The sequence below is a fragment of the Python bivittatus genome, unplaced genomic scaffold, assembly GCF_059951505.1.
Source record: "Python bivittatus isolate LINGU-HERP-01145 unplaced genomic scaffold, Pbiv_v1 ctg000020_np1212, whole genome shotgun sequence".
Lineage (NCBI taxonomy): Eukaryota > Metazoa > Chordata > Lepidosauria > Squamata > Pythonidae > Python > Python bivittatus.
The window spans coordinates 41,970,795-41,986,059 of record NW_028277030.1 but is presented as its reverse complement, the minus strand read 5'-3'; the positions used below and the strand labels follow the sequence as shown (position 1 = coordinate 41,986,059).

The 15,265-nt window shown below is 39.4% G+C and overlaps 1 protein-coding gene across 1 annotated transcript in view; it reads right to left on the bottom strand.

Moving 5' to 3' along the window:
• Nucleotides 1-15,265, bottom strand: part of COL19A1 (collagen type XIX alpha 1 chain) — a 219,644-nt gene that overhangs the window by 153,886 nt on the left and 50,493 nt on the right. The window contains exons 5-7 of the mRNA XM_088137595.1: nt 14,383-14,463; nt 13,506-13,631; nt 10,424-10,477 (exon numbers count right to left, since the gene is read on the bottom strand). Coding sequence (XP_087993721.1) covers nt 10,424-10,477; nt 13,506-13,631; nt 14,383-14,463 — 261 coding nt within the window. The remainder of the gene's footprint in view (nt 1-10,423; nt 10,478-13,505; nt 13,632-14,382; nt 14,464-15,265) is intronic.

Below are 15,265 nucleotides of genomic sequence, written 5' to 3'. Positions count from 1 at the left end.
TACAGTTACATTACATTTGCAGGAAGCTAACAATATGTATAAGATGCCATTTTATCAATATATTCTTCCTATTAAATACACTAAGAACATGTTAAACATTATAAGAGTTTTCTATCAATTAATTTTTTTGGCATGTTCATCTTCATGGAAATACATATTTAGTATTGAAGCCAGGGGAGATAAGCCTGGTCTTAATTTTATATAGACAGACAGACAGACAGACAGACAGACAGACAGACAGATTCCATACTTTTAATAAGCTGCTTCTAATAGAGTGATGTTTTGTAAAATTTATTTACACATCAGTCTATATCTACATATCTATGTAGACTTTATGTAGGTCCTGCCATTTTTCTTCTACTTCTTTAGTAAGTAAATAAAAAGAACAGTATAGAAATAATGCCAACCAATGTAGAACTGGTCAAATCAATTGGGCAATGTTTTTCTCTACTGTTTACTGTCCATTGCTACCAGTAGTCCAGTAAATGAGACCTTCTTACTCAGTAGAGTACTCCTAGAAGAAAGGAAGCATTACAGCTTCCTCCCTTAGCAGGCATCATAGACACAACCATTTTGATTTTTCCCTTGTTTACCTCTCTAGAAAAAAAGTGGGTGTGAGGAACCAACTATCCCAAGATAAGAAATCCCAGGCAGACACATTAGCTCTGTTCACACAGCACACTTAACCTAGTTACTGAATTAACCCATATTCTGGATTGGCACAATACACACAAGCATACCCCATCCAAATGACTCTCGGGTAGATAACACTTTAAGCCACAAAAAGGGAGTACAACCATTAGGGCTTAACAAATTTGGCTCAGTTTATTGTGTGAATGTAACCCCAAAGATGGCTGATCTTCTCTCACTCTTCAAATGGCTTTGCTCAGATATCTGGCTTGTCCTGCAACTGTTGATGCCATTAAATACATGCAGTTACTCCAATATTGCGGCAACAGTGTATATTTATTCACACTTCTGTTCCATTCACATATAAAATGAGGTGAAAGGATGTTGATAGTACTTTAAAACTAATGAACAGATGAGAGGATCTTGCTTTCTTCTTCTTCCCTGACTTTGATACCTTTTGCTCCATCATTTCAAATATTTTTCTCTTTTCTTCTTTTGTTTTCACCTCGCCTCTCACACTGGAACCAGGGAAAACTCTGAAGGAGCAGAGCTACAGTATATGGCAAATGGAAAAAGACTGATCTCTTTTTATTTTTGTGCTCCTTTCTGGGAAAAGGTCAGCTTATATGTAACAACTACCCTATCTTATTTATTTGCTTGTTAGTCAAATTTAGAAGGCTGCCCAACTCCATAAAGGTTATGAGCAGCACACAATGTTAAAATAGAAAGAAAAATAAAACAAAGAAACAATGCTCTATGTCTAGAAGAGAAAAACCTATAAAATTCTATAAGAGGCTTACACCTAGCCAAACCCAAGGCCTGAGGAAAAAGCTAGGTTTTTACATTTTTTTTTAAAACACAGTCATGGTGAGGGCTATGGGGATCTTTGGCGGGGGGGTGGGGATGTTGATCCAGATGGTAAGTTCTGAGGCAGAGAATGCCTGCTTCCTGGATCCTGTCATGTGAGGGATCTGGACCACGCCCACTCTATCCAGTCATACAAGATGGCCAGAAAAAGAAAAAGAGCTTTATAGGTTTTATAAGGTTTTATAGGTGATAACCAGCACCTTGAATTGCCCCTGGGAGCCAACTGGCAATCAGTGTAGCTTCTGGAGCAGCAGTATTATACGGGCATGCTAAGGCATGCTCATTACTGCTCACACTGCTGCATTCTGGACCAGCTGTAGCTTCTGAGTGGTCTTCAAGGCCAGCCCTTTGAAGAGTGTATTGCAATAGTCCATGTGTGAGGTGACTAGGGCATGAATTTACCATCTGCTGGATCTGTGCAAAGGCTCTCCTGGTTCCAATTGTCACCTGCTCTTCAACTGGGAGGTGCAAGTCGAGAAAAACTTCCAGATTGTGCTCCAGTCCTGAATGAGAAAGTGCAACCCTATACAAAATTAAAGATGGAAAATTTGAAGATTGGGGGCTCAAATACCACAGCCACTTAGGTCTTGCTAGGATTCATTCCGAATGTATTCCTCCCCATCCAAACCCTCACAGCCTTCAGACACAGGGACAAGACATTGACAGCACCACTTGGGCAGATTGGGATCAAGATGTACAATACTGATGATACTGGACTCTGAACTGACAAATAGCCTCATCCAGCTGCTCAAGTAGATGTTAAACAGAAGGCGTGAGCACGTCAAGCCCTGAGGCGCCCACAAATGAGAGGCCTTGGGCTCAAACTCTCCTTCTCTGCCAACACTGTCTGGAATTGCTCACATATAAAGAAGAAACCACTACAACAAGGTGCTCCCCTTCTCAGTCCTTAAGGAAGTCCAGTAGTATACCATAAGGGCTGGTAATGACAAATGCTGAGAGATCAAGAAGAACCAGGGTGGTAGCATCACCTCCATTCCACTCCACAGAGGACACTGACAAGTGTGATCAGTGCTCTCTTAGTACCTGGTCTGAAACGCAATTGAAATGGTCCCAGATAATTCATTTCATCTAAGGGTCTCTGAAACTGCAGTCCAATCATCTTCTCCACAACCTTCCTTAAAAAGTGAAGGTTGGAGACTGAATGAAAACTGTCTGGGACTATTGGATAAAGTGATGTCTTCTTTGGGGGATGGGGGAGGTGCAGTACCCAGCCATAGCCAAGCTCCCATTCTGCTCCAAATGCTATCTCTGTGACTAGCAGCGTCCACATGGGCCATCAGAGAAGCCACTGCCAAATCCAGGCCACCACAGCCTGCAAAACTTTGTTGGCTGAACAAGGCTGAAAACCTTATCATGCTTGGTTAAAAGCTTTGCTATGTCACACTGACTTCCAGATTGCTTCTTAAGTCCTTGTCCTCCCACTGTTGTCATTGCCTCTGCCATTGCTTATCCCAACCACAGATGACTTACACGCAGATGGGGATGTGGCCAGACCTTCCATGACTCCAGGATCTTGGCCAATACAGCTCTTCTTATACTAACAACTCCCAAATACCAAAAACCACAACAAAAACACAGCTTCAAGCCCCTCCAAACCATGCCACACTTCTGGATGCCATCTTTCAAATCAAGATGGCCATGTGAACCTTTTGTGATCAGAAGCAGTATAAGAAATGTAATATGCTCATTTGCAGCAGAACCAACAATAGAGAGCTAGCAGAATCTGTCTGTCTTTCCCAGGTGATATCAATTTTACATGCAGAGAGCATTAGCTCCATTTTGATCACAGATCTGCTGTTCTTTCAAAGGTCCCCTAAACCATATTTACAAAACAGGACTAATGAATGCATGTCAGCCCTTCGAGATAGGCCAGGTCAGGAAACAGACACCACCAGGTTTACAGGAATGGGACTTTATTGTTGTAGGGTATAATAACAGAACCTTGAAAGCCTGCCAGAGTTTCTCTCTGCCTCCTCTTATACCAGACAGAATCAAGACAGGGTTATTTTGAATTTTGTTTTCATGCTTTCTACTTTTCGAGGACTCTGTTTTCAATTTTCTTCCCTTGACAACTCATTTATTATTTCATGAAGGTTATCTCCACATTCCTTTATACAGTGTACATAAGGAACCTGGTAATGCCTTAGTTTGATACTCTGTCTTACACTCAGTTACCTATTCAATAAAATGAAAAGGTATTAAAGAAGAAACCTGTAATGGTATGTGGGAATGACCTTGGGAGACAGGAGGAAGAACTGCTGCCTAGATGACAGTCTGATAAACACAAGATTCTGTTAATGTAACCTTATAATAAAGATAGAGCTAGTATTCATTGTCGTGGTTCTTGCCTGGAGTACCTTGAAGGGCTAACATCTATCCTGCAACTCTGAAAGTACTCCTCCCACCCCTCACTTTTATTCTCCTAAAACCTAGGGACGCTCCTGCCACCCCTCCTCCTTTGGACTAAAATTTCATTTATCAGACTTTTGTCTAGCCTGCGGTTGTTCCTCCTGTCTACAAAGGTCATTCCACAAACCATTACAAAGCCTGAGGAAGCAGAACAAACTATACACTTGCAAAATACAAGAACCACTTCTGAATGGTCAGTGTCTTAATAAATTGTATTGTTGAAGGCTTTCATGGCTGGCATACGATGGCTGGTGTGGGTCTTCCGGGCTGTGTGGCCGTGTTCTGGAAGTTTTGTTTCCTAATGTTTCGCCAGCACCTGTGACCGGCATCTTCAGAGTGCTGGTCACCAAAACCAGCAGCCACTCAGTAACCCAACCCCCACCCCCCAATCCCCCTTCCCCCCTCAGATCTCTATAAATACCCACAAAAGGGTCACATCACCCTGGGCACAGAGAGAACTGCTCCTGTCTGTGCTCCTGCACTCTGAAGATGCCGGTCACAGGTGCTGGCGAAACATTAGGAAATAAAACTTCCAGAACACGGCCACACAGGGCCAGAAGACCCACACAAGCCATCTTAATAAATTGATTAAAAATTAGCCTGCTGGACTCTTAGTCTTTTTCCTCCAAGTTTTCAACATAAAAAATGCTAATAAATATTACTCTGTGCCTGTAGGTTGAAGTGAATGAAGTTGTTTCTTCCACCTCAGCTGTAGATCAAATTTTGCATTATGGACTATGATGGCATTCCCAGGCATCTGCTAAATATGCCTAAATATGACCAAATCCAACTGTGTTTCACATCCAGATACCAGTGAGATTCTAACTGTAATGCTTTTGCATTGTTCTCCTTTCACATCAAAGCTTCTTAACTCCTAAAGGAAATATTAGAAGAAAGAACAATATAAAAGGAAGAAAGGGTAAAATAAGAAGGAACATAAGACAGGTCCTTGAAAGGTAGTCTCTATCAAACTAATCTGGATAAGACAATGAATTTTCTGGACCAGGGAAATGCAGTCAGTCTAATCTGCCTGGATTTCAGCAAAACATCTGATATTTTGCTAGAGAGAAAATTAGTACTTAAATTAAAAATCACAATCAGGAAGTCGGAAGGAAGTTTGCATGGAAAGGCTTTTTTTTCAAATTGCTGACTCTTGCTGTGGGTTGCTCTAGAGCTCAAAGACTAGTTCATTTACAGCTTTAATAATGGGAGCAGGAAGATGTTGATGAGATTTGATACACAGCTGAAAAATGCTGGTGATGTTGGGACTTCCAGCAGAGGTATGGCAAACTGAAGATAGCTCCGCAAAAGCAGAGCTGACTACTGCAGCAAAGACCAAGGAACCGGTGAGTAGACTGGATAAGGAGAGAATGGGAGATTGCCCACATGTGCTCCAGATGGCTGCTCTTCATGAGGAGACTGCAGGACAGTTGTTTTCTGCTGGCTTGAGCACCAGGAGATAACAGGATTAGCCATCTTACTCGCAATTGTGGCAGAGCCTTTTGTTGTTGTTGTTTAGTCGTTAAGTCGTGTCCGACTCTTCGTGACCCCATGAACCATATTGCGCCAGGCCTTCCTGTCCTTCACTGCCTCCCTGAGTTTGCTCAGTTTCATGCTCATTGCTTCAGTGATGCTATCTAACCATCTCATCCTCTGCCGTCCTCTTCTCCTTTTGCCTTCAATCTTTCCCAGCATCAGGGTCTTCTCCAAAGAGATCTCTCTTCGCATTAGGTGACCAAAGTATCTGAGCTTGAGTTTCATTATCGATCCTTCCAATGAGCAATCAGGGTTGATTTCCTTTAAGATTGACTGGTTTGACCTCCTAGCAGTCCAGGGGACTCTCAAGAGTCTTCTCCAGCACCACAGTTCAAAGGCATCAATTCTTCGGCGCTCAGCCTTCTTTATGGTCCAGCTCTCACAGCCATACATTACTACTGGAAAAACCATAGCTTTGACTATGCGGATCTTTGTCGGCAAGGTGACGTCTCTGCTTTTTAATATGCTATCTAGGCTTGCCATAGCTTTCCTCCCAAGGAGCAAGTGTCTTTTAATTTCATGGCTGCAGTCTCCGTCTGCGGTGATCTTGGAGCCCAAATAAATGAAGTATGTTACTGCTTCCATTTCTACCCCTTCTATTTGCCAGGAATTGATGGGTCCAGATGCCATGATCTTAGTTTTTTTAATGTTGAGTTTCAAGCCAGCTTTTGCACTCTCCTCTTTCACCCTCATCAAGAGGCTCTTTAGTTCTTCTTCACTTTCTGCCATTAGGGTGGTCTGCATATCTGAGGTTGTTGATGATTCTCCCTGCAATCTTAATTCCGGCTTGTGATTCTTCCAGCCTGGCATTTCTCATGATGTACTCTGCATATAGGTTAAATAAGCAGGGTGACAGTATACAACCTTGTCGTACACCTTTCCCCATTTTGAACCAATCAGTTGTTCCATGACTGGTTCTAACTGTTGCTTCTTGGCCCGCATACAGATTTCTCAGGAGACAGGTAAGGTGGTCTGGTACTCCCATCTTTTTAAGAATTTGCCACAGTTTGTTGTGATCCACACACAAACCTCACTTTCTAATCACTTTCAGAAATTGCTCATTAACTACTTCTCAGCTATTAGAGATGTTCAGAATGACAAGTTTGAAAATGCTGGGTGAGTCTGCCTTCAATCCTGAATGAAAGAACATTTTAATCATAAGCTTAAGAATTTAAAGAATCTGAAATAAACAGCAAAAAACTAAATAAGACTTTGAACTTAGAAAGTTATAAATGAGCTAAGGGTGCAGATAAAATTGGAATGTTGAAACTTTTACAGTGAGATTTTGAAATTAATTATAAAGAACAAATAGCTTCTTGTGGGAAATAGTTTCTGTTTTGGGTTTTTACAAGGCAAAACACAGATAAGGAATTTCATGATTTCAAAAACTGGACACTAGAGGGAACTAAAGTTTTTAGGTAGAGGAAAGATTTACAAACCTGTAAAATGTTGCAAAACTTTCTAACAATGAAAATACTGAAGGAGACTTTTGAGGAATGGAATCAGAAAATAGTAGCCACCATATCAACAATGTCAGTAATGATGTCTGCTTCAGTGGATAGACTATGTCCAAAAGATGTTATTGAAGAAATGACAGATGTGGAACATTACAGAACACTCCCTCACTCTTTTTTTTTCCAGCTCCAATCCCATCTGCCAATGAAAGGAAACCTTTCACTCTATCTTGTCCCATACCAGATAGTAGTATAGATTCCACCTCACATGGAAATCAGAGGATTGGACTTGAAGCACCCACAATCAAAATATTTGGATGAAAGCCAAACAAGACCCCAGTACAACTTGATCAGCAGTTGGAGAATAAGATCTCTACCAGGCTGGATATAAGACTGTGGATAAGAACAAAACAGGCAGCAAACTAGGCAAGGTAGAGAATGAGCCACAGGGTAGATCATCAAGAAGAGCTATACGTCTGCTCTTGTGTCAGGCCTTCAAGGTAGGCAAGGGCAAGAAATAGGTGTTGCTAGAAATCTCAGAATGTATTTTAATGCAGTTAGGGTATTGTAACAGAATTTTGAAAGCCTATTAAAGCCCCTCCCTACTTCAACTTACACTTAGCACAATCAAGGCAGAGTTGTTTTGAGGGTTTTTTTTTTCACAATTTCTATTTTCCCTAGGTTACCTTGGCAACAATAAATGGATTTAAATTGGCCACAGTGGAATTAATGAAATATTGGCAAAGGAATTGGTTGGGTTTTCATGGAACCTTTCCATAGGCCCACAAAATTTGAGCTGAAAGTGAGATTGTCTGTATATAATTGAGCCAATAGTCTAGTTCTTTTTTTTTTTTTGAGGTAAGCCACAAAAATATGTCCATATTTAAAGGGGAGGGGACCCACTATTTTTCAGGTGCACTGGCAACCTAAGCATTGGTTTATCAGGTTTCAAACAAGCAACAATGGGCAGATATTGACACCAGTAGGAAATAAAAACAAGAATAAAAAGATTTGAAAACGCTATTTCCTACTGATAGACTGTGATTCAGTACTACCGATCCTTGTCAAACTAATATTCTGTTAATGGAGATGAAACAAAATCTCAATTCAAATTCCAACTATTCCAACTTTTTTAGAATTTATTTTAATTAATATTACAGTTGAAGAATTTTCATAGCATTGACTGACTTCATGGCTTATCTGCCATACTGTACTGGAAGGTTGCTCTAGGTTATAGTAGAGAAAGTTTGGTTATATTAAATACAATTTCCAACTAAAAAAACAATTGAAGTAGTATTTGCTACTGTGATATCCTTAACAGATATGTTCATTGCAGAGTTGTTGGCCAATTGCCTCTTACTGCATTAAAAAGCATTAAAATGATACCACCTGGAAGTAAAAAGGGCAGGGTTTAGACAGAAATAGAGAGACTGTGTTTTGTACTAGACAGGGGAATGCCAAATATTTGAAAGGCTGTCAGAAATAGTGATATGCTAATCACAACTCAGCAGGAGTTGGAAATTGCCTGTCAACAGTCCTCCATGAGGTGTGTCAGGGAACTTTTTCCATTATAGAGAGCTGTCCTTTCCAAACACTTTGGGCAGTTTCAAGCAAAGAATGGTAAGAATGGAGAGCAGGGGCTTTGAATTGGCCTTCAAGATGGAGCATCGGGGTAACATCTAAGCATGAGATCGCAGTTTTTGTTATGCGGAAACATATTGTCTTTTTTCTTAAGTTACAGTTGTCATATCTATTTTTGCCCATGCACACACAGAGACAAACCTAGTGATTCACATATGCAGACCTTATGAAAATATATGCCTATTTTTGTCCTCTCTTTTGGGGAGAATATATAAGCAGTTACCACAGATGAATGTATCTGAGCTTAATTGGCATTGGATGCAAATAACATACTTCTATTCCTCTGGTTTTTCATTGTGGGTTTAGAATCAGTGATTGTTCTGTTTTTAACCAATATATAGTACTTGACAATTTTTAAACACTTTATAAAAGATAAACCTGACAATTATTTAGAATTAAGAAATAAATTCTAAATACTAAGAGGTTACAGCTTCTGAGTTATGATGGCTTTGTGGTCAAAATGGAGCAACGGAAAGTAAGAGACAACTATTAGCATACTTAGAAAAACATCACAAAGATATTGAAAATATACACAGGGGATGTGGGAGAGAGATAGCATGGTGTAGTAGTTAAAGTGCAGGACTAAGAACCCAGGTCCTCCCTTTGGCATGAAAACCAGCTGGGTGACTTTGGGCAAATCGCTTCCTCTCATCCTTTAATCAGCATCAGGCTCTGCAACAAGCCAGCTGAAATATATATTTAAAAATTACAGGTAGTCCTCATTCAGCAACCACTTGTTCAGCAACCATTCAGCACAGAACGAAGAGACTTACAATGGGTCCTCGTAGTTGTGGCTGTTGCAGCATCCTGCAGTCCCATGATCACCATTTGCGACCTTCACTGCTATCTTCCGACAAGCAAAGTCAATGGGAAGCTAATAGGAGTTCACAAATGGTAATCACATGATATTGCACCTAACGACCATGCAGGATTTGCCTAATGACAGCAACTGGAACTGCCCAAATTGCTCTCGTAAGTCGAGGAGGTCATGTGATGTTGCGCTTTACAACTGTGTCACTTAGTGATGGAGTTCTCCATCCTAATTACCATGGTTAATCGAGGAGTACCTGTACATCATTTATTGATAGCTTCACTACAAGAACTGCAATAACCCCAGTCAAAACAAGCACAGTCTGCGACAAACTCTAGGAACACCATATACTAGGAGTGGGAGAAGAACACTCTAAAGGAAGCTGAGTGGGCACAGAGTACTGAATTTTGGAGTAGAGAAAGTGAAAAATTGTGGAAGTCTGATAGAATAGAGGGGGGTACGGCGGGGGAACTCTATGCTGCAAAATTGTACGTTCTGTTGTTGTCTCACTTGTTATTACTTATTTTCCAACTGCTAATGACAAATTAAAATATACCTAACAGAATGGACATCTGCTTACTTCAAATTGAAAAATTACACATGCCAGGCAGTTAAATAACATTGCACAGAAAGTTAAATGAAAACCTCTTTATTTAAATACACATGGGCACACACACATGCGCACACACACACATTCCTTTGTATCACATTCTGAAGGCATCAAAAAAAAAAGGGAACTCAAAGCAAGAAACCATATAGTTAAAAAAAAAACCATACATAGCTTCAAACTAAACAGCATCACTGGAGGATACTTGTCCTGAAAACTAAAACTGACCAAAAAAAACTTTACTAAGCAAAACTGTTTTCTTCAGTTACTTAAAAGGTATTAGAGTAAGTGGCAAGCAAATCTGTTTGGATAGAGCATATCTCCACTGGAACATTATACCAAAGAAAGTCCTCTTCCTAACAAATATGGACATAACGTCTTTCCAGTTTCTGGAGAACCAACACACCAAACAAAAGGACAATATGAATGTTGCCCCTGAAGCCTTACCTTTTCTCCCTTGTGGCCTGGCAAACCAGCTACCCCTGGCAATCCTGCTTCTCCCTGTTGAGAATAAAGCTAAGATATTTATTCTAGAATCTTATATATGAAAAAAAAAAAAAAAAAGTAAGCAATGACCTACAGATAATGCCCTTACAGGGTATATGCCCTTGCTTGTATAATATGCCAAAGCTTTATCTTGTGGCAGTATTATTGAAAGAAATGCCTTGGTGACACCCACAGCTGTTAAAACAAAGAAAGTCCTCTTCCTAACAAATATGGACTACAGTGGTTTTGCGCTGTTGCTCAAGGTGTTCAAGAGATCTAAGCTGATGTTTTTGATTGGAATAATATTGGAGGATGTTACAAAAGCCATTTTCTCTAATGCAGGGAGAACCAGTCTTACACCTTTATCCCTGGGATCAGGAATCTGTGCCTCTGCAAATGCTGCTGAATTATAACTTCCACTATCCCTCATTGGTAGCCATGATGGTATGGACTGGTGGGGGTTGTAGTTCAGCAACATCTGGAGAGCACCAGTTTTTCAAGCCTTGTTCTAAGCAGTTCCCTAAACAGCAAGCACTACAGACTTCATTTCTGGATAAGTTTATAGATCCTATTTTCTCCCACTTTTTGCTTTCCCACCCAGAAGATATACTTGTTCACTGATATGCGGAATATGATGATGATTCTGTATTTTTAATTTTTTTTCTGTATTTTTAATTTTTTTTATTTCTAATTCATTTTCTGTGGGAAACAGAGTAAACTGAGATGAGTACTGTACATCCTTTGTGCACACAGCCGCACATATATGCATATATATCCAAACATTTACCGTATTTTTCTGACAATAAGACGACCCCATGTACAAGACGACCCCCACTTTTCCAACCCAAAATTAAGAAATCAATATTTTAAAGATAGCGCAGAACACATTTTTATTTAGTAATTAGTTAACATTTACCTGATACACTCGGTGGGAGGAGGTCCAAACCGTCTCTCTGCAGCTCTATTTCCAGGCTCTTTTGCATAACTGATTACATTCAAGCACGAGTGAAACTGCAGATAGCTTTTCTCTGCAAACAGCCTTCCTCTAATTGGTTTGTTCAGCATCAGCTGACATCAGTTACATCAGGCTCATGACTGGAGGAAGTCTGTTTGGGAGACAAGCTATTTCACTCGTGATTGGAGGCTAGCAATAGGAGGAAGCCTCTTTGCAGAAACAAAGTATGGGCAGTTTTGCAACTGCGCGATTCTCCGCTGACTTCCTTGAATAAGACGCCCTTCAATTTTTAGGGTAAGGATTTTAGAAAAAAGTATCGTCTTATAGTCGGAAAAATACGGTATGTATTCAACTTTCTCACTATATTTTATTTTAAAATTAAAATTGCTAGGCTTCAAGATTAGCTATGTGGATGTTGAAACAGCAATTGGCTAAGAGACACATACTCAAATTTTGACGTAAGAATACTGTAATACTGTAATGAGAGAGAAAGAATGAAAATAAGATATATTCTACTGCAAAATATCTGCTGCAGCTTGATGTCTTCTATGTTTGTGAAAATTACATGCAAATATCTTTATTTTAATTGACAATGCTTTATGAAAGTCACGCAAATTGCCTGGTTCAAGACCTTAAATGATACCCTTCTAGTAAAGACAGATACAGTTTCTCTGCAATGCATCCATTATTGATTCACAGGTGATCGCTGTCACGGTGATATACAGACCTGTGCTCCCTCCCTGTTTCTAATGTAGTATTTGTGGAGATATGAGGGTGTCCAGGGTCCCTATTTGGACACCCTCATGTCTCTACAATGTTTGGGTCATCATTTAACTTAAAGGTTGCAATAATTGTGAGTTATATTAAATAACCCATGTTCTTCCATATTGACAAGATACTCAGCTGCTATGCTCAAGTTAAGAATGGCCCTGCTAAGCCCTTTAAGGATGGATTCACAAACTACCGTATTTTTCCGACTATAAGACGATACTTTTTTCTAAAATCCTTACACTAAAAATTGAAGGGCATCTTATTCAAGGAAGCAAGCCGAGAGAACTGTGCCTGCAAACAGGCTTCCTCCTATTGCTAGCCTCCAATCACGAGTGAAACTGCCCATACTGTCTCTGCAAACAGACTTCCCCCAATCACGAGCCTTATGTAACTGATGTCAGTTGATGCTGAACAAACCAATTGGAGGAAGTCTGTTTGCAGAGACAAGCTATCAGCAGTTTCACTCGTGATTGAATGTAATCAGTTATGCAAAAGAGCATGGAAATAGAGCTGCAGAGAGACGGTTTGGACCTCCTCCCACCGAGTGTATCAGGTAAATTTTACCTAATTACTAAATAAAAATGTGTTCTGCACTATCTTTAAAATATTGATTTCTTAATTTTGGGTTGGAAAAGTGGGGGTCGTCTTGTACATGGGGGCGTCTTATTGATGGAAAAATATGGTAGCTACTTCTGTAAACAATCATTCATACTGTTTGGATATTTCATCATTGTACCATACCTTGGAGAAATATTTCTTCAATCAGTTTGAAGTGGTTGTCATAGGAGACTTTATTATAGTAGACTTCTAAGTTGTTAGCTTTCTAGTTGGTGTCATCCTTGTTAAGTTAAGGGGTAACAGCATATGAGTTTTTACAATTAAAATGATTTCACTGAAAACACAGATCTGAGGTAACTCTCTACTATTTTAACACAAATTGTCATCCTCTTTGCAGTACAACATATGACTCTATATAATCACTGTCCATATTTTGCCTCTCATGTGCATCAATCAGTTTATAGAAAAGCTTTTCCCAAACTTGGCAAAATACAGCCAGGTCCCTAATCATGTCAAATAATAATGATCATTTCTAGGCAACATGGCCATCGATGATGAGTGCTTCAGATTATGAGAATTGTGGCCTGCCACTAAGAAGACCATAATAGAACAAAATACTGTATAACTTTCTTTAATATTCAATATTATATGAAAAAAGAACAACAGTACAAAAGTTCAAGTAAAAGGTTAAATCTGTTCAAAGAAGTACACATTTAATAGATCACACATGGAAAAAAATATAATGAATTAGGGTTCTACCTTGTTCTGAGAGCAAAAACATTTTTCTCCAGAGTTTTTTTCCATTATTGGAAGCGCATGTATTTCACCAATGTGACCAATTGATGGTGATGCTGCAGTAGTTTTCAAGCTTTTCTCCAAAGGTTGCTGAAATTATGAATACGTATTATCTGGATTGAAGACTATTCATCAAGATCCAATGCTATTATCTATAGTATCTTCTGCATCTGCAGAGACTACATTTCATGATGAAAAAAATTAAAAATAACCTGTGTTGACAGGTTAAGTAATCTGAACTGAAAATCTGGAAATAATAATGTTAGGGAATTACAGAAAATGCTGTTATTATTTTAAATAGCCCCTACTTTATACTTACGTAACCCTTAGTTCATAATGTAGAGTGCACTATGGTACAAGAAAAATGCTTGAAGCATATACGAATAGAGCAGTGCCTCAGAAACAATAGCAGCTCCAGTGCAGACACTTTCCCCATGATACTGATGCCCCTCTGTTATGGTTATTTGAACATGTTTCCCTTATTACTTGAGAGGTAGATGAAATTCAAGATTCCTTACTAGAGTTTAGGAAGGAGCTCTATCATTTCCCCCCCCCCCCCGATTTTTTAAAATACTCTTGTTTAACTTGTGTTTTATATCTCTTATATTTATTTTTTAAATGGGTATTTTACTGTGCTGCATAAGTTCCAAGAACCATTAAGGGGCTGGGTAGAATATAGATTTTCTAAATGAATAAAAATTTAAGGATCAAAACAAAAATGTTGTTTCAAAGGATAGGCCATGCGAATAATGCCATGCAGCTTTGTTACGTTGCTAAAATGGAGTAGAAGAAAATTATTGTTCTGAAAGAGAATATTTACATTTTTATTTTCTCAACTTACCACATGCTCAGATAATTCGCAACAGTTCTCCTGAGAAGCAAGGCTCGGATTGCAGTGTAAGATCATGCGGCCAAGTTCTATCTGTTTAGTAAACATGATGATGCTTATCAGCTGGGAAGTAACAACACTGAAGCCTCTGTGGCTGAAATCCACCACACCATTAAATAATTTGAGCCCACTGAAATGAATGGGCTTAAATATCCCCAACAGAGTTTTGGATTTTGGCCACGAACTTTTAAAACACAATAAAGTTTGACATTTTAAAATACTGCATTTGCATTTATTATATTAGCTATCTGAGCAACTCACAGATTCTAATCCAATCATACCAAATCGAATTTGAACCCAACATAGCACTTCTCCATATCTTTTTATAAAAGCAGCTGGATTTAGGACTACAACAGTCATTGCAGTTTGATACATTCCTTTGGTCAACTCTCTGGCCATTTGAAGGATTTATTTTTACAGATGGGAATTACCTCTCTCCAAACTACGCTACCTTAAGTCAATAAAACGAGAGTTTTAGACAAATTCTGCTAGCTCTATTATTAATTTATCACTGTAAATAACCCTAGGAATAACAGATTAAAGTTTTTAATTTAAAGCCTTGCTCTTGGTTGTTACAGCAGCATCACTGAAGTCAAAGAGGCTGGCCTCATGAGCCAGCATGATTGCATATTGCTCCCCAGCCATGAAATAGTCCCAGCTAGGACATACAGCAACTAGTCTTGCAGCTTTTGACAGAAGACCAGCTGAAACCATTCTGCTGCAACTACGGAAGCACTGCAGGAAGGGGGAGAAGAGCAAGGCACAATATTCCTGGAACTTTGGTAAAAGCATGTTTGCCGAAGTTGGGGATCTCAGACAAATCTCAGTACTGCAC